Raw genomic sequence first — 26,682 nt, forward strand, 5'->3', positions numbered from 1 at the left:
TTCCATAGTGTAACTGTCCCACAGCTTTTTTATCCGTTTATCCTACGGATGGGCACTTGGGCTGTTTCCAAATCTTAACTATTGTAAATAATGCTGCTATGAACATATATTCTTTCTGATTGGTGTTTTGGGGTTTTTAGGTTATATTCCCAGAAGTGGGATCATTGGGTCAAATAGAAGATCCATTTTTAGTTTTCTTAGGAAACTCCATACTGTTTTCCACAGCGGCTGCACCGTCTGCATTCCCACCAGCAGTGCACTAGTGTTCCTTTTCTCCACATCCCGCCAGCACTTGTTGTTTGTTGATTTTTTTGATGATAGCCATTCTGACCAGTGTGAGATGGTACCTCATTGTGGTTTCATTTGCATTTCTCTGATGGTTTGTGACTTTGAGCATCTTTTCATATGTCTCTTGGCCATTTGTGTGTCCTCTTTGGAGAAATGTCTCTTCAGGTCTTCTGCCCATTTTTTAATTGGATTGTCTTCCTTTTGTTGAGTGTATGAGTACTTTATATATTTTGGATATTAACCCCTTATCAGGTATATCATTGGCGAATATGATCTCCCATACAGTGGGTTCCCTTTTCATTTTGATAGTGGTTTCTTTCTTTAGCTGTGCAGAAGCTTTTTATTTTTATGTAGTCCCGTTTGTTTATTTTCTCCTCCGTTTCTTTGCCCTAGGAGATGTATCTGTAAACATATCGCTACGTGAGATGTCTGAGATTTTACTGTCTATGTTCTCTTCTAAGATTTTTATGGTTTCGTGGCTTACATTTAGGTGTTTCATCCATCTTGAGTTTATTCTTGTGTATGGTGTAAGTTGGTGGTTTAGTTTCATCTTTTTTGCATGTGTCTGTCTGGTTTTCCCAGCACCATTTGTTGAAGAGACTGTCTTTGCTCCATTGTATGTTCTTGCCTCCTTTGTCAAATATTAATTGGCCATAATAATGTGGGTCAATTTCTGGAGTCTCTGTTCTGATCCATTGGTCTATATGCCTGTTCTTGTGCCAGTACCAGGCTGTTTTGGTTATAATGGCTTTGTAGTATAGTTTGATATCTGGTATTGTGATCCCTCCTACTTCATTCTTCTTTCCCAAGATTGCTGTAGCTGTGCGGGTCTTTTATGGTTCCATATACAGCACAGCATATAAAATTAAAACTCACCCTCCCTCCACCGTGCGATCCTACTTAGAAAAGGCGGCTGTGTTAGATCATTTGATTTCCCTCGGTCTTCACCACACCCGGGGAAGGCATGATGTGGAAGGACTCGTCGGTTATAAATTTAACCAAATTCCTGCTTTGGGGCCCCATAGGTTGGCTTCCAATTTCATTATTACAAACAGTGCTGAGCTGAGCAGCCTGGAACGAGTTGGGAGCACACCTTGACTGTTGCCTTATGGTCAACAATTCCTAAAAGGAGGAAACGCTGACGCAGAGCGTAGACGTGGCTTCTAGGCCATAATGTTGGGATTGCTTTTAGACTGGGGGCTGGGCAAGTGCACACAAAAACACAGAAATTGGGAGCAGCCTTCACATCCAGCACCAGGGCTGGTTCGATCCAGAGGGCACCACGGCCGTCACCCTGAGAGAGGGCGGCAGGCAAGTAGTAAAACATCGGAGCGTGAAATCCAGTTTCCTATTAGAAAGAAGGGGCGGGGCTCACGGGCATTTATAGATTTTTAACAAAATATGAAGGAGTGCCGAACTGCTAGCAGAGGGCAGGTCTAGACGTTCACCTGCTGTGTGGCGTGTTTCTGGATGGTCGAGAGGGTCAGGACGACCAGTGGCAGAGCCCACACGCTCCGCTCTCTCCTCAGGCCCAGATGATCTTCCTCAACTGTGGCCACGTGTGCTGCTGCCTGCAGTGCTGCCAGCCACTGCGCACCTGCCCGCTGTGCCGCCAGGAGATCGCCCAGCGCCTCCGGATCTACCACAGCAGCTGAGCGCCCGCCTGGCCCCTGGCCCTCCGGCCCACACCCACACCTGCAGGCCCAGGGCTCCAGCTCACCCCTGCTCTACCCAGACCAGTAAGGCCCCTGTCCTGGGCCCTACCCTACAGCCCAGGAGGGCGCCCCCCACCCTTGATCTCCAAGCAGGCGGGCCGGCCGGGCAGAAGTGAACGTTCCTCGCTGATGACCTGCACACTGTGGGAGAAGAGGGGAGCCCTCCTGGTATGGGGAGGGTGTGGAGAGGCAGCTGTGGCCCCATCTGGGCACAGGACTGAGTATCCTGGCCAGTGTGCTCCACCCTTCCCGGCCGACTCTGGCAGGTCCCTGTCCCTCCAGGAGCCTTGGTGCTCTTGTCAGGGGCACATAGACAGTGCTGTCCCCTGCAGCAGGGTGGTGGGACCCAGGAGGGCCCTGATGTGAGGAGGAGAGGCCACAGGCCACCATGGGCTGTCCGATCGGCTGGAATGTGTTCAGTGCAGGCCTTGCGCCACAGGCGACATCAGCCCCTTCTTGCCTCCCTCACTGCTGCCCCCCAACGCTTGGGCCCCTCTGCTCTCTAGATCTGCACCACCTCACTCCATGCGGCTCAAGGGCAGGCAATGAGCTTTGCAGACCCAAAACAGGACTGCCAATAAACCCACTTCCAGCCTGCTGCTTCGGAGTCATCACTGGGTCCTGATGGAGGGGAAGAGTCCAGGGACGAGGGTTGGGTCAGGGAGGGCTGCACCTTGGTCAGAAGGAAAGGGAGGAGGCAGAGTCATTCGCCAACATGAAGTTATGCAAACCCCTGTGACGGGTGGAGACACGGCTCAGAGAGAAGGGCGCAGGAGTCCGCCGGAGCGGGTTGTGCTGTGTCAGGCCCAAGCTGTCGTTATCCCAGACCAGGGAGCCCAGGCTGAGTGAGGGGCTGAATGCCCAGGACCTGCAGCTAGGACACGGCGGTGCTGGGTGTGGGGGCGTGCAGCCTGTTCATTGCACAGTCCCAGGAGCGTGCGCCTTGTTCTGGCTGTGGAGTTGCATGCTATTGTGCCTTTTCTGGCAAATGGTTTTGAGCCACAGGCAGAGTTTTCTCTGGGCTGGAGGCAGCCGGCTCAGGGTGCCGGGGCTCTGCCGCTAGCTGTCCCCCACTGACCCTGGCCGCCTTCCATCCTGTTTCCCATCCACTCAGTGCTGGACATGACGGGGCCCTGATGGAGACCGATGGTCACCCCAGGTGCAGTGCCCAGAGCCAACTGGACGCAGGAGACAGGCCTGGGGCGGCAGAAAGAGCCCTGGGCCTCAGTTTCCCTACCTCTTGGGACCGTCCATCAGTCCTGTGGGCTGAAATGGACAAAGGTTCCTTGTGTGAGTCCCGTTTTCCAGGCAGGAGCTGGGGCCTCTTCCCGCAATGTCTCCCTCCCCCTCCCCACTCACCCTGCTGAACTCCCCATGGTCAGGAGGCTGAGGCCTGAGGTGGGCAGAGCCCTGGGAGAAAGGACTTTGGCGATTCCCCTCTTACAGGCGAGGCGCCTGAGGTGTAGTTAGTGACTTGCTGAGGACAGCGCAAGGCCAGAGGTGAACCCCTAGTCTGTGGCCCCACAGCCCCTGCTGTTCCACACCCCCGCCCTCGTGGACGAGCCCTCAGCCACTGGCCACCGTGGGCAGCCTGGTACCAAGGAAACCAACATCCGCCACAGCGGCGCTGCCATCTACCCAGGAGGAACACGTTTTTACCCATGGATGAGGCAACCTGTCCCCACCAGTTGTGTGTGTGGGGGGGGGGGGGTCCCCTTAACCTCAGTTTACACATTGCTGACGTGGTGATGACGGCACCGCATGCTGGAGCGGCTGCTGGGCTCTGGTCCCGAAAGGTGCAGGCCCACAGTCTTGCGAACGTGGCATCGTTGTTTGGATGCAGCATGAGCCGGAGGCCCGCCCCACTGTGGGTGCCCCACGGCCAAGTGCCTTAAAACTGCTGGAAGGCCACCCTGCCCAGATCTAGCTGAGGAAGCTGAGCTGCAGGCAGGCCAGTCACCTGTGTGCTCTGTCTTCCCTCTGAGCCTCAGTTTCCTCTTCTGTAAAACAGGGTGATCTGAGTGAGAGCTCTGACCTAGAGGTCCTCAGTCAGGTGAGCCCAGAAAGCCGGGGCGCATGGACAGGCCTCGCCGCAGGCTCCGGCCAGCACCACACAGAGGCCACTGGCTTTAAATAAAGCATTTATTGATTAGTAGAAGCTTAAACAGTTCGCTTAATGTTTTCAATACAATGTCTGGGAAGAATGATTGGAACACCCCAAAAGAAGGCACTAGAGGAGGGCATCCTAAGACGGAATGTGTTGGTAGAAGAGGCTTAGTGAGGTGTTTGAACTTCGGGCTGCGGGGTGGGGGCACTGCACCAACCACTGCCATCCATCCTGGGGTCCAAGGCCCAGGCCCCAGAAAGCAGATCAAGGGAGGGCGCAGGACTGGGTGGGGGCCCCACCCCGAGGACCCTGAAGAAGTCAGTCTGCCCTGCCGACCCTCTCCTCAAAGCAGCAGGGGCGGGGCCTGGGACTGCCAGGCTGGCGTTGCCTCAGCCTGACCTTCACCCCCAGGAACAAGAGGCTGAGGACAGTTGGGCCCCAAGTGACTCACATTTGAAAACAGGCCTGGAATGTTTAGGCTGAGGTGACTTGGGGACTCAGGCAGCAAGGGCCAAGCCACAGCCTGACCCCAAGCCCTCAGAGCGGCGACCAGTGGTGCCTCGGGAGCCGTGACCCTCAGGAGCCCTACGAGCTCCCGCGGTGGACAGCCGTACCTTGGAGGTGGCCCTCGGAAGACAGAATCCACATCTGCTAACCCTGCCCCTGAGCAGTGCCGCCTCCCTCGGCCCAGCCCAGCAGGCGGGCACGGGCAGGGGCACAGGGACTCCTGAAGACGGGAGGCAAGCAGGCGGCAGGAGCCCGCTGCGGCTGGAACCCGGAGACCAAGGCCCGAGGCCTGCCCGGCCTCCAGCAACCTCTGCCCCCTGGCCTCCTGCTTGCATGGCTCATTCCTCCCTGCCCTTTCCTGCTCGGACACTTCCTTGCCCCAGACCAGCACATTCCAAGCCTTTCTCGTTCCAGCCCCAGCCTATGTCCCCTCCCCCCACCCTCCAGCCTGGCTCTGGCCTGAAGACCCCGCCTTGCACTTCCCCTCACCCGGGGTGGGGAAAGCCAGGCCACTGTCCACTCCAAAACTGGCCTCTGGGCCCAGCCTGGAAGAGCAGAGAGGGGAGCGGGGCCCCGGGACGGGCCTGGACGCTCCATGTTCCGGGTTCCAATGAGCCCTTGATGAGGGGGGAGGAAATTCATAGGCTCTGAGTCAGCAGACAATGCCTTTACCTCCCTCTTTGCAAGGATGGCAAGACCCCTTAGGGAAACGGGCCAACGAGGAAAGGCAGGAAGGGAGGACCGAGAGAACTGGGGCCACCTGATGCTCCCCAGACCCCTCAGCTTTGCTCAACCCCTAGCCAAGCAGGAAAGCCGAGATCACCCCACAGAAGAGAAAACAGCAACAAAGTATGACAAACCCAATAAAGTGACTTCAGGTGGGCCTGTCCCTGCTCAGCCGAGGAGCCGCACCAGCCCTGCCCCACCCCCACCCGGAGGCACAAATCCAAATCCCAGGAGCCAAGCTTGCCAGTGCCTCAGAGGGAGGGGCCTGTGTGCCGTGTCCAACAGAAGCTTGGGGGCGACCAGCCTAGAACTCAGTCTGCACCCCTGCGCTGTCCTCGGTGGTGGTGTGGATGGGGGGCCGGCCACCGGGGCTGGACTCCTGCTCCCCGGTCTCCTGGTCATTGGGCTTTGGAGGCTCAAGGTCCACAGCCTTTCCAGGTGGGAGCTGCTGGAGGGGCGAGGCCCGCGGGGAGGAGGCTGCAGGTGGTGAGGAGGCTGCAGGTGGTGAGGAGGGCGAAGGTGATGAGGGCACAGGGATCGCGGGCAAGGGGGCCCCATTGAGCAGGGGGCAGGCCGGCGGGGGGCTCTCAGCCCCAAGATCCTGGGCCAGCAGGTCACGGACCTCAGTGACACTGTCCGGGGACGCAGGTGATAGTGGCTCACGGCCAACCTCGAAGGGCAGCCCTGCCTCTTCGTCCTGGACCACGGACACCACCTGCTTGGCACGCCGTCGCTTTTCCGAGATGGTGGCTGCTTCCTGGACACCGGGGCTGGGGCTGCCACTGCCCCTACTGCCACCATCACTGCCACCATCACTGCCACCATACTCCTCACCCCAGTTGATGGGCGAGCCCTCGGCCAGCAGGTGCAGGTTGGGGTCGCTGTTGTGCAGGACCACGCTGTCCCGGTACAGGTTGTGCTTCCTCTGCACGGCGGCCTCCTTCACGGCTGCAGGGCCGAACGGGCGGCATCAGCACATTTGCCACGGGGACCACAGCCACCCCCACCTCCACGGTGCCCAGATGCGACCAGCATCACCCCCCAGAGGCCTCCCCACAGCCTGTGGGGTGCTGTCACTGGGACGTGACTCATTCCAGGCCTCACTGCTAGGAAGGAGGAGCCATGACCCTAACCCAGAGCCCAAGCTGGCAACCACCATGTCACCCTGTCACTCATCTGACACGCCACGAAACGAAGGCACAGAGACTGGACGCCCCCCTCCTGTGGCTGCACAGCTAACAGTGGGCCTACCCGGCCCACAGGCCGACACCTCATGATAGTCTTTGCAGCTCACTGACCCCACGAGAAAGGCCTCTGGGCGGCCTCCTCCGTCACCCTCCTGGCAATAAGAATCCCACCCAACACAGCAGAGGTGGGGATGCCCCCCCCCCCCCCGCCTCCGCTCCCAGCTCTCAGCGGCCCCCCTGGGGGCTGGCACGCACCCTGCAGGATGTCCTTCATGACCGTCTGCAACACCACCTCCTCGTACGTGTTCTCCACCAGGATAAACCTGGCAAAGTCCTCGAAGATCAGCTCCTGGAACCGGGGCAGCTCCTACAAGGTGAGGCGGGCAAGGGGCAGAGGGGGGCAGTCAGGGCCTGGAGGCAGAGGGTCTGCGGATTCCACCCGACCCGGTCAGGCTGGCTCCAGCTCCCAGGACCAGGAAGGGGCTGTGGCGAGGGGCTGAGGGGGGCCGGGGCTGCTCACCGACTTGCAGGTGGGGGCCAGCTTCTTGAGCAGGAACGGGATCGTGATCTGCAGCAGCGCCTCCCGGAAGAAGCGCTTCCGCACAGAGCTGCTGTCATAGTCGTATTTCTGCCGGGAGAGAGAAGGGGGGCTCTGAGCCAGTGGGACCCCTGGCCCTGGCAGGAGGATGGAAGGCTGGTGGTCTGGCCTCAGCCTCAGCGTCCTCATTTGTACCAGAGCGTGGGTGGTGCCTCCCAGAGGGGCAGCAATCTTGGTGCCAGCCCAGGGACTGGACTCAGGGCTCGACCACACTTAGGACAGGTCCAGGGCCGGGGGCAGAACCACTCACCTTCAGCACCCGCTCCAGGATCCGCTGGATGGACTTGCACAGCTCCTCCTTGGTGGGCCCCTTCCCCAACTCCTGGTGCAGGAGGGTCTCGAAGGTGTACACAGCGTTGTCCATTTGCTGTGGGACACATGAAGGCCCTGAGTGACCACAGGCCCCAAGTGACCGCTGCGTGCCTCCGAGGGGGCCTTCAGTCAGCTGTCCCCAGCTAGCCGGAGGAGCGGCTGGCGTGTGCGCTCACTCACTGCACTCGCGCCCTCACAGCGTTACTGTGTCCACCGTGTGCTGGCACAGAGCTGGGCACGGGCAGTCCCTGCCTCAAGGAAACAGGAAACAGGTTCTGGGCCCTATAGGAAGGGCTTAGGGAGTAAGGAGGGCTTCATGGAGGGAAGGGTTTCTAAGCTGAGACCTGAAAGATGAGTTCTAATTAGCCAGGTGAACAGAGTGACAGGTGTTCCAAACACACAGACCTGAGCCGGAGAGCACGCAGGGCTGGGCGTGGCTGCAGGGCGCACGAGAGGAGGGTGGGGCCGGGGATGGGAGACTCTCCCAGGAGATGGGGCTGTGGGAGGGAGAGGGCTGAGGGATGTGCAGGGAGCAGTCTCTGGCCCACCTCACGCATGTGGATCTGAGCTCGCTGCTTGAACACGGATGTGCTGGACACGTCGAAACGCTGCTGCAGCCCATCGAGCCGCAGCGGCTCCATCTTCTCGTAGCAGCTCTGCATCTTGAGGGGGTGATACGCCAGCTGGGACAGCTTCTCCATGTACTATAGGGAGGCAGGGAGGCAGGGAGGCGGGACCTGAGCTGGGGTCACCTGCGTGGCAGGCACCCCCCAGACCCATACCTTGCCTGGCCCTCGGAGCCGAGGCCCTGGGGCTGGGGATCGGAAGCCGGAGGAACGGGGTCCAGCAGCACAGGCTGGGGGCTGGGAGCTGGGAGCTGGGTCCTGTTCCCTTCTGGACGCTGGGTGACCTGGGCCAGGGCACTCGGCCTCTCTGAGCCTCGGGTTCCTCAGCCTCAAAGTCAGATGCTTTCTCCTGACCTCTAAGTTCTTTCTGGTTCTCGGACTCCATGGTTATGCTGTCTGTAGACTCTCCAATTTAAGGTACAGAGTGGAGGCTAAGATAGGATCTCTCTCTTCACCTGACAGCCACCTGGGCTCCAGGCAGCTGAGTACTCAAAATGGGGTCTGGAAGGACGTTCACCCCAAGAACCAGATAACTGAGGAACAGGGAGAGCTGGGCCGTCTGTGTGCGGGGCACATGAATGGCTCACCGTACGTACTTCTACCTTGACAATCACACGCCTCTCTCTGCAGCTTGCCTTTCCTTCCTCCTCTCCTCCCCTCTCCCGTCTTTTCCTCCTTCCCTCCCTCCCTTCTCTGGTCTTTGCTATTTTACAACCCACTTGGCTTACAAAGGCTGGTGGCAGGGGGGTGGGTTCCCCCTTTCCTCTAATGCCAGCCCCCAACAGCTTCAGCCTGGTGTACTCGGCCCCTCAGACCCCGTCCACAGGTTATGCGGCAGGGGAGGGGCCCGGAGGGGCCCACCCGGGTCACAGCGAAGGCCTCACCTCGCCCAGCTTGTCAATCCCGCCCTCGTTGATGACGTTCAGGTTCATGTCGGTGACCTCCTTGAAGAAGACGTCCCGCACCTCGGTGAAGCCCTGGCTGGTGGGCACCATGAGGGCCTCCAGGATGGAGGCGATGTAGGGCTGCACGTGGTTCCGCACACAGATCTCCGCCTTGGGGAGGATGAAGGCTGCGCCCAGAGGGAGCTGGTGAGCTGAGGCCCCCGGGGAGCAGCTCCCAGCCCTCCCAGACCCCGAGGCTAGAAATAGGCTGTTGGGTTTTGTTTGTGTTTTTTTTAAAAAACCAAAGGGGACAGCAGCAACAAACAGTGACTCTAGAGACAGGAGAGACACACAGGGACAGAGCCAACTTGACGGGGGGCTCTGAGAGGGCCCCTGATATTTCTGAAGCGGCGATGCAAGAAACGGAGAGGACGGCGGCCTACAGGTGCTGGCCGTGTTTCTCTAGCTAGAGGCAGGAGAGAACACCTTTGGCTCTTGCTCATTTGTTTAAAAAAAGAAAGAAACATATTTCAGTAGATTCCTGAGCCTCTGGGTTTTGCAAAGGCTGAGCCCGACCCTGCTCAGGAATGGTGGGGCCTGCCTCCGCGTGGCCTGCCTCCGCGTGACCCTGTGGCAGGGACCATCTCCGGGACACCCTGCCCAGGCATTGTCACCCTGGGGCTCTGACGCCCCTCCCTCCCCTCTGCCCAGCTAGCGCTGGTTCCACAGAATAAGCGGCAGCTCTCGGCGGCCTGTCCACGCCCAGTGAACACAGCCAGGAAAGAAGGACTCTCGGGCCGTGTTGTTATGGTGACAAGGGAGTGAAAGGATCCCATCTGGGGGGACAGAAAGGAGCATAAACTGACAGAAATGCTAGACTTGGTGAAAGTGAATCATCACCGTGCTAAGCCGAGGTCTGAAAACGGCACGTGGTGAGAAGCTGTGATCGCCCGAAGATGGGCCGAAGGCTCAGCCTCCTTGACAGCATTTAGACCTTCAGGGTCTGGGTGTCTGGAAATAGCTTGGAAAAGCAATGGCTCAGCTTTGGTTTCCATTTTTTAAGCAATCAGTGAATCAAGTCGTTGCTGTGAAATGCAGATGGACCCATGACACAGACGGGGGGGCCGCCTGGCTCCTGGGGCCGGTGGTCCCAGCAGGTCGGTCTGAGGAAGACCATCACAGCGGGAGGCCTGCCCACCTCGGATCTTGCTGGCCAGGTGCTCCTTGGAGGTGATGATCTGGTCCATGTCGGTGCGGATGACGGCCTCCATGGCCGGCCGGGCCAGCAGCAGCTTGGACAGCACCGCCTCAAAGTGCGCTTTGGCCTGCTCGTATACGATGCGGTACACGGCGTCTGAGATCTGTGGGCACAGATGCGGGGTCAGCACTGGGCTGAGGGTGCTGGGCAGCTTCCGGCCCCCAGCCCCCGCCACCCACCTGGATCCACTGCCGCTGTCGCTCCTGTGGTTTCCCCTTCAGCCGCGGGGCGAGCTCCGCCTTCAGCTCAGGGCCCAGTTCCTCCATCACCAGGTTGCTCAGGATCTAGGACCGGAGCACAGCCGTGCAGGTCAGGGGCTGGAACATGGCCAGGCTGCCCCTCTCCATGTGCCATCAAGCCTGGCCACGCAGGCCCGACCTCCTTGGAATTTGGCCCTTTGCTCCAGGTGTCCAGTGCCCTCTCTCCTGAGTACCCCTCCCCCAGGCCTCAGCTTCTCTGCTTGGTGTCTTGCAGGATCCTCAGGCTCCAGGGTCACACCCTCAGGGCCTTTGCACATGCCGCCTTCCCGTCAGGACTACCACCCCTCCCCCGTGGCTGCGCATGGAAGTGTGTGTATTTATTTGTCTGGTTCTCCCGCTAGACAGAGAGTTCCATGAGGTCCGGGGCTGTGTCCCCCTTGTTCACAGTGGCATCTGGGCCCCTGGGCCAGGGCAGGTGCCCAGGAAATGACTGGACAAAACAGCAAGTATCTCCATCTGCCTGGCTAACTTGGGCCTCCGCCTATCCCAATCTGAGTTGTCTCTGTCCAAGCCTGCAGCGCCCTGAGCCCCATCTCTGTGCCCAACCAGCCCTCTAGGCCCTGGGTAACTTCTGCATCTCCCCCCGCCCCAGCTCACCTGCACCTCGTTCCCACACAGCATCTCCCAGGTGCCGTACAGCTCCTTCGACTGGCGGTACATGCGGATGGCATCCGTGAACGCCGGGCCCTCCACTTTGGAGTCTTCAGGGATCCCTGCCCAGGAGAGGGAAGGAGAGGAGGTTGGCCCAACGGCTCCACCAAGACCAAGTGACTGACAGCCAACCCCGCCCCACACACACACAGGAGTGCACACACACACCTTACACGCACACACAGGAGTGCACACACACACACCTTATACGCACACGCACACGCACACAGGAGTGCACACACACCTTACACACACACACAGGAGTGCACACACACACAGAAGTGCGCACACACCTTACATGCACAGGAGTGCACACACATACACCCTACACACTCACACACAGGAGTGCACACACACCTTACACGCACACGCAGGAGTGCACACACATACACCCTACACACACACAGGAGTGCACACACACACCTTACACGCACACGCACACACACATACACCCTACACACATACACATAGGAGTGCACACACACACGCACACCCCACCTGCAACCCCCGCCGCCTTTGTTATAACTGAGCAGGAATAGTGGCAGAGGCAGCGACCGGGATAATAACCCACCCCCGACAGCAGCAAGGCAGCCCTCCTTCACACCCTCCTTATCTTCTTAAGTCCTCCCAACCACCCCAAGACATGGGCACTGTCATCTACCTACTTCTCAGTTGTCAGGCCCCTGCCACGGTCAAGGGCAGGGATGGCAGAGCCAGGACTAGGTGCCACCTGATCCTCCCAGGAGAGGCCGCCCCGAGATCCCGATTCCCATCCTGCCCCTGCCCTCCCCTAGTCCCGACACCAGGGCTCTGCACGCTCCCTGCCAGGACCCGACAGTAAGTGTTCTCAGCTTTGCAGGCAGATGCTCTCTGCCACATGCACGCACGGAAGCAGCCACAGACAGTCGGTGAATGACTGTGACTCACCATGTGCCCGTGGGACCTGGACTGCCAAGCCTGGTTCCAGGTCACTGAACCCTGAGGGCCTCAGTTTCCCCTTCTGAACACTGACAACCATGACCCAGCCTGGCCTCACACATCTTCCGGGAGGCTCCCGGGCCACAGCGCAAGCCCAGCTCGGGGTGCGTGGCACCTGACTCGTAACTGTGGCGAGGGCCCGCTCCCGCTGCCGTGGGCAGGCCTGGTCTGCCTCGGTCGCGCTGAGTGTCCAGGGCTGACTAGAAAATGCCACAAATACCATTTCTCTATTTTTGTTACTGGTGGTGGTGGTGGGCCGGATGAGTTTGTCCGCCTCCCCCGTGCTGGCGGTGAACCTGCAGACTGGGTGCTGGGGACGTCAGCTGCAGGAAGTTGCAAAATCGGACTTGGGGAAGAGCGTGGTTAAACAGCGCAGAGCCACCCTGGCCACATGCCTCCGACCGCTGCGTCCTGGAGCCGAGGGAAGGGAAACACAGCTCGTGCCCGGCTCCGCGGCGATGACTACAGGCTGAGTCACCCACAGAGAAAAAGCCCCTCTCTGGCGTGCGGAGGGCTCCTCCCCCACACATGTGGCTGACCGCAGGAATCACGGCCTGTCGGAGCTGGGAGGGAGCTCAGCGGTGGGGAAACTGAGGCCCAGCCCTCAGCCCTGCAGGGGCAGCTCCCTGGACTGGCACGGGGGCGGGGCAAGCTTCACCCCTGCGCTTTAGGGACCTGACGGGAGAAGCAGTAACTGAGGCACAGCAGGGGTGTTCTGCCAGAGCATCATGCAGAGCCCCAGGGTGGGTGCTGCTCACCTGGGCCAGGAGAGCAACCCCCTCGAGCTCTTGGGGGAGCAAGGTCTCCCAGAGACCAGGTTTTGCCTAAAGATGCTGCGGGCTCTGCGTTATATGCAGCCTCTCCCACGTCAGGGCATTTTTATTCCACAGACAAGTCAGCGTGCCAGGAGGAGGCACCCTGCAGGCAGTAGGAAGGTGAGGCCGAGGCTGGGGCCACGGGAAGGAGGCTGCCAGTGTTCCGGGCCCGGCTCTGGCCAGCCAGACCCCCCGGACGTCTCTGGTCTGCAAGCCGAGTACCGAGCTCGAGTTTACAAAAGTGAGGGCCACTCCTCCTGAGCCACTCCCATGAGCCTGGCTGCTAGGGGCTGACTTGTGTGTGTCCCCCCACAAATTTTTATGTTGAAGCCCTACCTCCCAGCACTTCAGAACGTGACTGTATTGGGAGATAGGGACTTAAAAGAGGTAATGAAGGTAAAATGAGTCATCAGCCTGGGCCCTAACCCAGTCTAACTGGTGTCCTTACAAAAACGGGAAATTTTGACTCAGAAAAGGTTCGCACACAGAAGGACCGTGTGAAGACACGGGATACGGCAGCCTCTGCAGTCAAGGGAGAGGCCTCAGAACAAAACAAACCTGCTGACACCCTGACACCTTGATCTGGGACTTCCAGCCTCCAGCACTGTGAGAAAATGAATTTCTACTGTTTAAGCCACCCAGGCCACCGGAGCCAACTAAGACACTGACCTTGGGCTGAGGCCTCAAAACCTCGCCCGCCTCCCTTCCTCTAATCCCGTGAGGTGAGGAAGGGCGGTTCTCAGCCCCTCTTTCCCCAGTGAGAGGAGAGGCTCAGAGAGGCCGTTAACCGGCTCAAGAACACACAGCATCAGGGGTCAGACCCAAGACTCCCCGACTCCAGCCAGACCTGGAGACTTCCTGCCTGTGGGGTCCTCAGGGTCAGGCTGAGAAAGGAAACTGCATTCCTGTCCTGGGCAGCAGACAGGAAGAGGCCTTGACCTCTGCACCCAGGCCCACCCCAAGGGCTCTGCTCAGTGCCCCAGCTGCCTCTTGCCACCCCCAACTGCTCCAAGAATGCAGGATGTGAGGGGGGCGGGGGGGGGGGCCACAGGGAGGCTGCGATGAGCTGGCTCCCACCCAGCTTGGTCTCCTTCCCCACTCACCCCTGCACCCCCCACTTCCTGGCAGCCCTGGAGCAGTGAGCAATTCCAGGCTCCACAAATTCCAGGCCCCGCCTCCGAGCTAAAGGAAGCAGAGCCCTTTCCCACAGTCCTGGGGTGGAGGAAAGGCTAGCCTACACCAGCCTGGCAGCTCTGCCCCACCTTCCCGCAGTAGGACCCCTTCCCCCTCCCCAAGCCCGGCCGGCCGCCCTCCTTCCCAGGCACAGACACCCCTGGGCTGCCCTCGCCTCCCAGCTGAGCACTCACTACGTACCAGGCCTGGGCCAAGCACTCTACCTGAACCCCACACTGTGCAAAGGGGGTCCCACTGGGCCTGGGGTCACCCTGCACGTCAGCCATTAGCCTTAGAAACTTAGAGGGGGAGGGAGGGAAGGAGTAAGGAGCAGGGAGGGTGCCCAGGCCCGGCAGCCAGAGCCCAGATGGCCTCCACCCAGTCCTGGCCCCACAGCCCCGGGGGACCTGGGAACAGGAGGCCCATTGTGGGCGGCAGGGCCTGGCCGGTGGCAGGGGTTGGCCTGGCAGATTCCAGACAGCAGAGGCGGCTCTGGAGAGTTTACAGGACAAGTGGGGTGAGCCCAGGCACCAGGACGGCCGCCTCCAGGCGTGGGTGCCACACCGCCTGTCCACCTCTGTGTGGAGCCCAGTCCAAGGCGGGGCGGGCCGGGCCGCAGGGTGGGCGGGGCAGGCACAGTGCCTCCCTCTGATGCCCCAAAGCCAGGTCACTAGGAAGGCAGTTCGGGACCAGGACAGGGTTGTTCCTCAGGGCCCCACCGTCCCCTCAAGACAATCACAGCCTTTTTGATCCAATTCCGCAGGCTCTCCCGACCACAGTGTCCCCGGCCACCCCATTTCAGGTCACCCTGTCCCCAATTCAGGGCTCCTCTGAACTGCTTCCCCTCTGGGCCTCCCCTTACGCAGCAGCTGCCTCTGTCTGGAACTCTCCTCCCTCTGCTGAGGCTCAATTCATCCTTCAGGTCTCAGCTGAACCATCACCTCCTCACAGAGCTCCCCACACACTGCATCAGCACCCCCTCTCTCCCCAGTACACTCACACCCTCAAGGCTCCCCGGGAACTCCCTCCCCAGCACCCAGCACAGCTGTGACTGATTCATCACCCCTGGTGTTCTCATCTGTTTCACATCTGTCTTCCCCGCCCGGGTGCTGGGAGCACATCTTCCTCCCTGGATGCAGCCTTAGCACCCAGACACAAAACTGTTTGCTGAAGGAGTGGGTGAGCTGAAAGAGGCCTCGGCACTTCACAGACGAGGACACTGAGGCCCTGAGGGAGGAGGGAGACTTCCCAGGACACCTAGGGTCCGTGTAAGGGAAAAAATGATGTAACAAAAACAACTTTTTACAAGCAGTGAGTGGGTTCTCATTGTGAATCCTCACTAACCTCAGGCACGGGAGGGATTCTATCCCTATTTTCAGAGGCTCCCAGGGGTAAGTCAGTCTCCTAAGGTCACGTTGCTAGAAGATGGCAGAATCCGGATTGTGATTCTGTGATCCTGGGTCCAAGGGCAGAACAATCACGCCCCTCTGAGAGCAAGTTCAGATTTTTTTCTGAACAACACAGAATTGTTTGTTTGTTTGTTTGTTTTGGGTTTTTTAAGCCTACCTGGATGATATATGTTTATTGATTTTAGAGAGCGAGGAAGGGAGGTAGAGATCGAGAGAGGAAGAGAGAGAGTGAGATATCAATGTGAGATCAACATAGATCAGTTGCCTCCTGTACGTGCCCCGACTGGGGATCAAACCCACAACCTAGGTATGTGTCCTGACTGGGAATCGAACCTGAAACCTTTTGGTGTACAGGACGACGCTCCAACGAACTGAGCCACCTGATCAGGGCAGCACAGAATTGTTTTCATCAAGGAAGAAGGTTGAGAGAGAGAGAGATAGAGAAGAAAGGCCAAAAAAAAAAAAGGAAGGAGGTTAAAGGTAGCAACACAGTGGTTTCTTACAAGCCGGGAAGGTAAAGAGCATAGCTCATAGAGCAGGGGTGCCATAACACACTCAGCCAGTAGGTGTCACCATTCAACATCTAACCCAGGTGCTGCCCCTCACCCCCACTCACCATTGTTGCAGTGCCGGATGCAGTCCTGCAGCACAGCCTGCCACTTCTCCTGCTCCGCCTCCGTCATCATGCAGAAGTAGTAGTGACGTGCAGAAGGGTGCCAGAGGATGAGAGGGAACTGCGTGGGGCACTTCAGGATGGGGGCAGTGCCTGATTTTGATGTGACCCCTGTGTAAACAGTGTCCTCTGAGCAGCTGCCCTCTGCAAGTTCCATGCTGAGGGTCAACTCGAGCCCAGAGCGGGTTGGCCTGTCCTGGGGAGGCAGCGTCCTTTCTTGCTGCGTCCTCCACAGCGTGGCTAAAAGGCCCCGGCATCTGTTTAGAGTCCCAGGGGTGGGCAAACTTTTTGACTCGAGGGCCACAATGGGTTCTTAAACTGGACCAGAGGGCCGGAACAAAAGCATGGATGGAGTGTTTGTGTGAACTAATATAAATTCAAAGCAAAGGAGCGGAGGGGAGAGCAAGAGAACCCTCCGCTCTTTCGGCTCCGCGGGCCGGATAGAACAGCCGAACGGGCCAGATCCAGCCCGCGGGCCGTAGTTTGCCCACGGCTGGTTTAGACCCATTTCTTAGAGCTGGTGATGCAGCGCATCCACCCCCTCTTGGGGAAGGTCTGAGCTCCTTGTGGGAGGCACAGATAACACAGGGTCAGAGCCCTCGGGTTCAAAGGCCGAGCATTACCTTCTTGGGTTTCCCTTCAAATGTTAGCTATGCAGGCCAAAGTGTGGTTTAAATGTCCAAGGGGGAAGGGCGGCCTGGGGTTGGGGGATAGAAAAATAAAAAGGCATTTTTCTCTCTTTATTTTGTCTGCATGGATATTTGAGATCCAGTGAGATAAGTGGTCCTGGGCTGTGACCTCGCCACTGTTGTTAATAATAGAACAATGACGGTTCTTCTTTGTGCCCTGGCTCTGTGTCCCTGTGCTGGGCTCGGCACACACAGACCTCCTGGGGTCCACACAGTACCCCAAGGTCAGGCCTCTCAGTGCTGTGTTGCCCAAAAAGACTCAGCAAAAACAAAACCAGAGTGCGGCTTGGGATCCAGGAATGCTAACTCCAGCTAAGCTCTCAGCCACGGGGCGCGTAGTCCCAAGTCCCATGTAGGGGTAGGGGCCCATGCTGCCCCCCAGGCCAGCATCCTCCCCTCTTTAGTTCCCTGGGATCACCTGAGAGGCAGGTGGGCCCCTGTAAGGCTTCTGCGGGTCTGTGACAAGGTGGGGTGCATAGGACTCGGAGAATAACTCCTCGAAAATGCAGTATTGACTCAGCAGTTTACAAAGCAGAGTCACCCCGATCATCTTCTCCCGGGAGTCTCTCAAGGACTCAGGGAAGAGGAAGGAGAGACAGTGAGGTCCCCCGTGCACAGCTGTGATCATAAGCTTCAGGAAGCAGGGGACTCGGGTGGGGCCCCCACAGGTCCAGCCTGGATTCACTGCGTGGCCTCAGGCCTCCTCCCTTGGGGCTCAGTTCATGCCGGGCATCTGCCCGCAGCTCCAGGCCCAGCTGGTCTTTCTGCATATGTGGAGCCTGGAGCTCCGGGATCAGGGCTGCCAAATCCCTGGGCCAAATCCCTGGGCCTGTGCAGGGCATTTCGGCCTGGGATGGGTGCTCCTTTACCTGGTAAGGAATTGCCAACCAGCTCCAGGTACTGGTCCACGGAGGTGAGGATTTTGTAGCCTGCACTGTTGATGACAGCTCGGGGTGGCACCTGCCGCTCATAGGCCTGAGGAGAAGGCAAGAGAGATGGTCCCTGAGAATTACAGGTAATGCCCAAGCCAATCCCACCTCCAGCTCTGACTCCAGGACCCTCCTCAGTGCTGCTGCCCAAGGCGGGAGGAGAAGAGGGGAAGGAAGAACGGGAGGAGGAAGAGACACACAGGGAAGAGGAAGCGGAGTCTAACCAACTTGGTGACGAGGGTCAACATGGCACAGTGACCTGAACCCAGGCTCTGGGCTCAAATCCTGGCACCACCGAGTGCCGTCTGTGTGATGCTGAAGATAAGGTTGCTCCACCTCCGATGCTTCGGGGTCTTCATCCATAAAGCCAGGATAATAATGACCCCCACCTCACTGAGTAGATCACCCACATAAAAAGATTCGCACAGAGCCTGGCACAGCGGACAGTGAGCACGCTGAGGTTATTATCATTACTGCTACTGCCGCCTCTACTACCAGCAGGTACCACCAGCCAGTGTTCACTGCCTACCAGGCACTGTGCTCCGGGCACTGCATGCTTCGTTTCACAGATTTGCACAATGCAACAGGTGGGCGCCATCATTAGCCACAAGTTCACACAGCTGGTAAGTGGGGACCTAGGACATGAACCTGGACTGTCAGCCTCCAGAGCCCAGGGTGTCTGACCATTTTCCTGAACTGTCCACCAAGCCCTGGCTTCTGAGCACCACACAAGTCTCCTGTGGGGGAGTCCGGTCTGGGCACTGCTTCCTTTCCCAGCGGGGAGAAAAGTGGTTCTGCTGCAGTAAGTAGCTCATACAGCAGGGCTGCCATGCTGCGCCCTGCCACTAGGTGTCAGTACGCAGCACATTTCTTGAGAGTAGCTCAAACCTGGGAGGCGAGGCGGGGGCAGGTGGGGGGGCACTGGTTATGGGCCAAGTGTGGTCCAGACTTAAGAACTGGTTAGAAATGCACATTGAGAGAGATTCCAGGCCTGGATCAAACGGGGGCAGGACCGGCAACCTGTTTTTTTAACAAGCCTTCCATGTCATTCTGACGGAATTCTATCAATTTGTGAACCACTGCCCTGCGGCAACAGGTTGCTCCTGACCCGTCACTTTAACACTGCTTTGCCCTGCACAGGGCTCCAGCCTGTCCTGGCTACTCTGGAGACATGTCTGGTAGAAGAAATGGGGTCTGTGGCTCAGCCAGGTGGGGCTTCCACAGGGCCCAAGGCAGAGAGCAGGACACATCCCTCCCGCTGCAGGGCAGGGAGATGCGAGGGGATAACCAGGAAGGAAAAGATAAGACCACCACTCAGGGAGAGGCTGCTGCAGAGCAGGGATGGGAGGGGTCAGAGGGGCTGAGTGGCAGGAAGCCCAGGCTGAGGTGGAGGCAGCTGAGTTGGAGGAGGCCCTGGAAATGGGGTTTTGGAAGAACGTGAGAGAGATACGGAGGGATGCGCAGGAGCTACTGAGCCAGTTCTGGGGTATCCAGAGCTGGATGCCTGGATGGATGAAAGTTAGAGGGGACCCTATGGGGAGGTGGGAAAAGTGGTGGTGGGGGTGGGGGGAGGCTGAGGTTCTGCTTTGGCCCTGGTGACGGGACGGGGGATGCTGGGGGGCAGGTGAGGGTGGAGGTCTGGAGTCTCAGATTTAGGAGTAGGGGGCTTGCATGAAGGAGGACAGCTGGGGAGGAGAGGGGCCAAGGAGAAGGGGGAAGAAGTCCTGGCTGGGATTGGAGGAGGAGCTGGGGGCTCCGTGAGGGCACCGGGCACCGGGCAGAGGAAATGGGGGCCTCACCACTTTGTTCTCGTAGAGGACCAGCCCATAGTTATGGGGCACGAGGCTGAAGCGGTTCCTCCACTTCTTGTTGTCCTCCTGGTACTGGAAGAGGTTCCCCGAGAAGATGATGCGTTCATCCAGCGGCACCTGTGGGAGGGAAGAGGGCGGGGGTGAGGCGGATGAGGCCGTGGGTCCTCTGACAAGGTGACAGCGGGCCTGGGTGCCTTCGCGCTCACCCGTGAAGGCCTCCGAGGCAGGGCTGCGTCTAGCCCGCCTGGCAAATGAGGAAAGTGAGGCTCAGGGCAAGGAGGGGTCCAGGAGGAGCAATGGTGATGCCAGGACTTGAACCCAGGCCACACACCACAGTTCAGAACCGAGGCAGGACCCCGCGCCGTCCTGGCCCTAGCAGACACAGCCACCGCAGGATGGGTCTGGGGCTTCCTCTGCAGTGCGGTCACTCAGCGGAGGGGGCATGCCCACGGCCAGGCTGGCAAAGGCCCCGGTGCCTGGGCAACTCTCTTCCCAACTCTGGGCCTCAGTTTCTCCTCGAGGCAACAAACACTTGGCCAAGGTGGCTCCAGGGAGCCTCACCAGCCGAAAGCTGATGGGATGGCCTCCATGAATCTGGGTGGGAGTGCAGGGGACCCCAGTCTGGAGGGCTCGACGTCTGACCGGCATCCTGGTGACCAGTGGGAGCGGCAGAAACGCCCAAACCTGCCTGCAAAGCCCTACCTTCCACTCTGCCTCTGACCCAGAGTGACCTCAGGCCTGTCACATCACCTCTCTGAGCCTCAGCTTCCTCTTCTGTAAAATGGGATAGTGACAGCACTGACTTCATCTCGGACTCTGAGGTGACGTGTGCAGGTCACACAGGCCAGCCTGCACCTGCTGGCACCTGGCGGGTCTGCGCCCAGCTCACAATACACACGTGACACTGTTGGGATTACTCAGTCTGCGTCAATCTCCCAGCTCCAAGGCTGACTTCTTTGGGGAGGAGGAGGGGTGGCCCCCGTGAGAGAGTGCTTCCAGAGCAGATCAGCACTCGGAAGTTTCGCCCAGAAGTTTCGGGAAAGGAGACACAGGAAGCAGACTCACTCCTGGCGGGGAGGAGCTCGGAGAGCCGAGGGCTCCACGCTTTCTGGGCGGCTTCTACCTCTTCTACGAATATGGTGCCTTTTGCAGAAAAAACATGGACCAGAGTTATTTAATGGTGCCTGGCCCCCTGGCTTCCTGGCTCTGCCTCTGGCGGCCCTGCAGCTGCAGCCCGGTGCGAGGGGCCCCTCCCAAGCCGCCCCCAGGCCCCGTTCTTCACACCGCTCTTCACACCAGCCCCCTCTTCCCAGCAGCCTCCCTGCTACTCTTCAAGGGGAAATGCCAAAACACTCTTAGAAAATGAGGGCCCATTGTACTTAAACAATAGGACCCTGAGGACTGCTTCCTACCCAGGGATAAAAATATTTACAGGAAAAGAAAAAGATTCCCCCTACCCACCACCCCACACACGGGCTTTGCCCAGGTCGCAGGCTGCTGGTCAGTGGGCTATATTTAGACCAGGGCCCACTCTCATCCCACCTCCCAAACCCCAGGACTTCTAGAAAGAGAGCTGAGAGAGCCCTCCTGACACCCTGCTGAGACCTTGCAGGCCCCAGGCCTCCGCTCAGGACAGGAGCCAGGACTCAGGGGCAGTGGGAGGCTGTGGCAGTTGGGGCTCAGCAACCCGTCCGCGCCCCCACCCTCACCCCTCAAGTCCACCCCCAGATCCTGGGCAGCCAAGAATGGGTGGTTGGTTGTGGGTTTGGGTTTTATTTTTAAGACTTTCAAATGGCAGCGTCGTGTTTCCATTGGAAGGTCTGCAGGAAATGAAACAGAACCGACTGCCCAGGCAAAATATTTTGGATTCTGCAAAGCTCTCCAATACCACGGTGGGACTCTTCCGGGGGTGCTGACTGGTCAGTGCACAGACCCTTTCCAGCAGCCCCAGTTCCAGTCCCAGCTCCACCGCCCACGCCAGGGCAGCCTGCACACGCCACGGGACCTCTCCACGCCTCAGCGTCCACAGCTGGACGAACCATGCCCCCTAAAAACACCTGCCGCTATTTTATCACTTCTGTTTTTATTATTCCTATTCCTATTTTATTATTAGTTTATTATTGTTTCTTATAAGAACAATGTGATGATGATGCCAACGACGATTAATATCGTTATTTCTATTACTGTAACATTACTATCACGACTTAACACTAATATCGTTATTTCTATTACTGTAACATTACTATCACAACTTAACGCTGTGATGGCCAATTTCCTGAGTGACAAAATGGGACCACGTCTCCCTGCTTCCCAGGGATTGTGGATGATTCCTTTTCTCTTCTTGCTTCCGTGTTAATTCTGTTTTCCTGCAATGAATCTGCCCCCTGTGAGTGCTGAGGGCACTTCTCCCACAGAGTGAAAGCTTGTGCTGTCAGCCAGCCCCCACTTCTGTCTTTGGTTATTGGGACCTGGATCCCCGGGACATTTCTTTCCAAATAGGGGGCCATTCCAGCTCTGCCCACGCGAAGTAGCTCACCTGTCTCCTTTCCCGTCACCCAGGTGTGCCCCTGCCAGACCCCCAGGTCCCTCTGCCCTCGTCGTCAGAAGGTCGGAGGTTGCCATGACACCAGGAGAACAGCCTTGGCTGGTTCCAAAGTCAAAGGCACATGTGATGCTCTGACACACGGTCCTGACCTCCCCTCCACCTCCAGCGCTGGGCAATGAGGCAGAAAGAGCCCTAAGCGAGGAACTGGAACCTGGCTCAGAGTCCTGCCTCCACCATCCTGGGCAAGCCACCTAAAGGCTCAGCTCTGGGCCTCTGCAGGTGCCACTGCCTGATATTCTTTTTCCCATCAGGTCCTCAGCTGAGAGGCCAGGCCCCACTGTCTGGGTTCACCCTGTGGTGGCACCCACTTGCCTGTGTAAGCAGCTGTTGATTGTCTGTCTCCTGGAGTGTTTGCCAGTGACTTCGGGGCCAGCCAGGGCAGCATGGCCCCAGCATCTGACCTGACACAATCGGTGTGTCCCGGGCAAGGGACCTGCCGGTCTCTCTCAAGGTAATCTCAGCAGCTCCCCCAGCCCCTGAGCTAATGCCTCCAGCTGTTCCTCCAGCTGAGAGACGCCAGAGAGTCATGAATCCTGAAAGCCAGGCTAGTGACACCAGCTCCTACCCCTGGCTTCAGGGTAGATGGGCACATGTTTCAGTCCCTCGTTTGGGGAGATTGGGGAGTGGGATGAAATAAAATAAAAATCCCGGTGTCAGGCCTTCCAAACCTTTTCTGTCTGCTCTGCTGCCTCCCTTGCCCCCAAAGCAACCCCCACCCCCAATGCCTGTATCCATGCCTAAGCCCCATGAAATCCCACCCCTCCACGAAGCTGCCCTGAGTCCTCTGGCCCATGACTCCTCTGTCTGAATGCCATTTCACAGACAGACAAACCGAGGCTCAATAAGGTGAAGCCCCATGTCTGAGGTCACCCAGCAGGTCAGGACTCACACCCCCTTAATAATCCCACCTGCCCCCAAACACACACATTTATCCTCTCTGAATCCTCACCACAGCCCTGTGCAGGAGGAACCCACTTGTCAGATGAAAAGACTGAACCTTGGGGGTTGAACCAAGAGAATTTGAACCCAGATCCTCCCGAGTTCTTTCCTACCAGACCCCGGGGTTCCAGTCTCCATCCCTCCTCTATGACAGTGGCCCCAGCACCTCCAAAGGAGCTTCCAGTCCCTCGCTGGACAATCACATCCTGGACAAACGTAACCCTCCTACTAACGGGATTCGGTGATGACAACAGCCATCGCCACCAAACACCGTCCCTGCTCCAGGCACCCGCTGACTCGAATCTTTAACCCTTACAGCATCCTGTGCAGGAGGTGTGCTGATCCCCTTTTACAGAGGCGTAAACTGAGGATCCAGGAAGTGAGGTCGTCAGAGAAGGATCTGGCTGGAACCCAGGCCTGTCTGTGCAGGAGGGGCAGAGCTGGGGGAGTCACCCACAGTGATAAAGGGGCCTGGACCCCACCTCCAGGTCATCTGCCTATTCAGAAGCCGGGTGGCAACCATGGGCAGCTGAGGCCCAGAGAAGCAGCCACTTGCTTGAGACCACACGGTGAGCGATGTCAGAGCCCCACCAGGTCCACATCGGCTTGGGGCCTCTCACCTTCCGCGAGAGCAGCTGGGCCTGCGGCCCCCCGGTGGCCTCGATCTCATGGCGCATGCTGTTGAAGAGGGCGACACCATACTGGTCCTCATAATAGCGAAGGAACTCCGTCAGGATCTTGCCAGTTTTCTCTGGAAGGGAAGGACCAACAGAAACATGAGGTCATCACAGTTACTTGCACGCAGTGACTCTGTCCCAGGGAGGGACGTCCACACGCCCACATTCCTGCTTGTAAAATTGTTTGCTTTCACTGGCGGTGCGTTTCTGGGCAGAAGCGAGCATTTCCTGCACACACCTGGGGGCACCTCCGGGCAGGGAAATGGGCAATGACCTGAGACAGAGAAAGGGCAAGGAAGCCAGAGACGACCTCAGCCTCTGTGGTCGTCGAACAAATGCAGCCAGAACCCACAATCCGGGTTCCCCGTCAGACCAGACGTGACCGGGGCTGGGATGCTGGAAACGGGACGGCCTTTGGGAGGGTGGCTGGCAGCTGTGGCACAGGATAAGGCCGTGAGAAGACGGAGGAGGGTCTATAGGTATGAGCATCAGCCACGGGAAGGAGTCCACGCTCTGTCACGCAGAGAAGAGCGAGCACAGAATCACGTGGACTGCCACCTCCTCTGAAGCTGGCCCTGCCTATGCATACGAACCTCCTGGAGGTTTATGGGAAGAGGTCGGGAGGGCCACACTCCAGACTGTGGCCACGGGACCTCTGGGTGTGGGAATGAGGAGGGCAGAGTCCACTCCATCCTCTGCTTTATTCACGTTTATAGCATTTAATTAGCTTACGTGCATGATTCTTTTCACAATAAAAAATAAATATTCTGAAAGTGACTCAGCTACCAAGTTAACAGCCTTTTTGCTCGCACTGGTCGTTGGCTTCTCTCTTCTGCTAACGCGGTTTCTGAGCTGAGAAAGGGAGCCCTGTGGCCCCGGGCAGGCCAGGCCCCCGTTAGACACTCAGTATTTGCACCGCCAGGGCACCCCTCTGTACAGACGGAGAAACTGAGGCCCGGAGGGGGCTGCGACCCATGACAAGGGGCCTTCTCCTTGGGAAAGACTTCCTGGTGCCGAGTCCCGACCAGGGGGTGTGCGCTGGCCCACCGTACCTTTCTGGGCCTCAGCTCCCCCTGCACGCTGCGAGGCTGGACTCAATCACAAACAGGCCCTGCTAACCTCTGAGAGCCTCCGATTCCAGGTTTCTTAAAGGAAAAGAGGCTGACGTGACTCTGTCCCTCTCATGGCTGGTCTCTGGGGGCAGCGGGCACCCGGCTAGGACAGCAGTTCATTTAACCCTCTCCATAGCTCTGTGAGGTAGAACTGGGTCACACCATTTTACTTTATTTATTTTTTAAAATATATTTTTATTGACATTTTTATTGATCAGAGAGGAAGGGAAAGGGAGAAAGAGATAGAAACATCAATGATGAAAGAGAATCACTGATCAGCTGCCACACCGGGGACCGAGCCCGCAACCTGGGTATGTGCCCTGACCAGGAATCAAGCCATGACCTCCTGGTTCATAGGTCGACACTCAACCACTGAGCCACACCGGCTGGGCGGGTCACCCCATTTTACAGAGGAGGAAACTGAGACGCAGAGAGGTTAAGTCTTTGGCACAAGGTCATACAGCTAGCGGGCGGCGTAACTGGGATGTAATCCTGGGGCCCAGCAAGGCGGTGGGGTCAGGGAGGAGGCTAAAAGCATGCGTGACATCACCACCTGAGGTCTCAGGGAAGCCACGCCCTCCGCACTGGAGGGCGCTCAGCCCATGGAACCCTGTCCACGGGCCTGGCCCAGCCGGTGCTCCCCTCCCTGGATGAGACCCTGTCTGTCCACATTCTGTTTTGGGGGGAGCACAAGGAGAACAGATGAGGAATTTGCTTTGAAGGCCTATTTTTTGAAACCATAGACAACCAGAACCCTCTCAGAGACCATGGGAATTGTTTTGAAAAATGAGGTGAGGTGGGGGGAGAGATGGGTAATGAATTGGGGCCAAATAGAGAAAATAGGACCTAGACGATAATCATGTTGGTAAATCCTGTAATCACCATCATAACAGTTACCATTGATTGTTAACCCACACCGGCGGGGGCAAGTTTTCCAGGCGCGATCCCAAAGAATCTTCAGGAAGAGCCTAGGGAGTCAGCGCTATTGTTTTTCCGTTTTATGGATGAGGAGGTTCCTGGTGCCAGAACAGGAGAGCAGGGTTCTCAGCCATCAGCCCACACAGCCTGGGTCTGGGGTTTGCCCCCCCCCGCACCCCCTCCCAGCAGCCTGGCTCCCATGGGCACTCTCCCAGGGTGCAGGATGGGTAGGTGTGGGCCCTCTGACCTCAAGGGTCCTTCAGTCATGTCTCTGGGAGTGTGACCCAGCCCTGGTGCACCCAGCCTCAAACACAGCATTATTTCTAGAAGGGCCGGGATCTGCCCTGACCTCAGGGAGCCAGGTCCAGGAGGAAGCTGAACCCGGGTCTCAGCTGCCGGTCAGCGAAGGCCGGACATCACACCCAGGCAGCATTTAGAAGGCTAGACTAGGGAGAAGTGCAGGAAGGGCACGGCCAGGCAGGTGAAGGCCAGGCTTCACCGAGGGACGCGTCCTGGAGGCCCGCGTGGGCTGGGGCTGAGGGCTGGAGAGGAAGCTGGCAGAGGCCGAGGAAATGACAACCCGAAGGAGGTGACCCAGACAGAGTCAGAAGGCGAAAATGAGGCGGACAGACCTGAAACATCCGGCTGAGAGCGGCCAGGGCGAGCTGGGAGGCGAGGATGAAATTCATTTTAAACCTCTCACATTGTCCAAGGGCAACTGGGGGCCAGGGGCCAGGAGTGAAGGGCAGGGGGAGAGGGGAGAAGTCGCCAAGCGGAGGGTGGAGAGAGGAAAGGGTACCAGCACAAACGTGGAGGCCTCACTCCATGGAGCAGG

At 58.3% G+C, this 26,682-nt stretch overlaps 2 protein-coding genes across 3 annotated transcripts in view; one reads left to right on the forward strand and one right to left on the reverse strand.

Moving 5' to 3' along the window:
• Positions 1-2,604, forward strand: part of LRSAM1 (leucine rich repeat and sterile alpha motif containing 1) — a 36,439-nt gene extending 33,835 nt beyond the window's left edge. Inside the window, exon 25 of one of the 2 annotated variants that reach the window (XM_080667191.1) lies at positions 1,818-2,604. In XM_080667191.1, coding sequence (XP_080523317.1) covers positions 1,818-1,943 — 126 coding nt within the window. In that variant the 3' untranslated portion in view covers positions 1,944-2,604. The remainder of the gene's footprint in view (positions 1-1,817) is intronic. The other variant, XM_080667190.1, reaches the window with a different exon arrangement.
• A 1,524-nt stretch (positions 2,605-4,128) lies between these two features.
• Positions 4,129-26,682, reverse strand: part of NIBAN2 (niban apoptosis regulator 2) — a 49,807-nt gene continuing 27,253 nt past the window's right edge. Inside the window, exons 2-14 of the mRNA XM_080667884.1 lie at positions 23,761-23,891; positions 19,585-19,713; positions 17,726-17,831; positions 16,111-16,278; positions 11,066-11,181; positions 10,388-10,492; positions 10,149-10,311; positions 8,951-9,138; positions 7,989-8,144; positions 7,379-7,495; positions 7,051-7,158; positions 6,786-6,897; positions 4,129-6,291 (exon numbers count right to left, since the gene is read on the reverse strand). Coding sequence (XP_080524010.1) covers positions 5,648-6,291; positions 6,786-6,897; positions 7,051-7,158; positions 7,379-7,495; positions 7,989-8,144; positions 8,951-9,138; positions 10,149-10,311; positions 10,388-10,492; positions 11,066-11,181; positions 16,111-16,278; positions 17,726-17,831; positions 19,585-19,713; positions 23,761-23,891 — 2,243 coding nt within the window. The 3' untranslated portion in view covers positions 4,129-5,647. The remainder of the gene's footprint in view (positions 6,292-6,785; positions 6,898-7,050; positions 7,159-7,378; positions 7,496-7,988; positions 8,145-8,950; positions 9,139-10,148; positions 10,312-10,387; positions 10,493-11,065; positions 11,182-16,110; positions 16,279-17,725; positions 17,832-19,584; positions 19,714-23,760; positions 23,892-26,682) is intronic.

Source organism: Plecotus auritus (assembly GCF_963455305.1).
Source record: "Plecotus auritus genome assembly, chromosome: 5".
Taxonomy (NCBI): Eukaryota; Metazoa; Chordata; class Mammalia; order Chiroptera; family Vespertilionidae; genus Plecotus; species Plecotus auritus.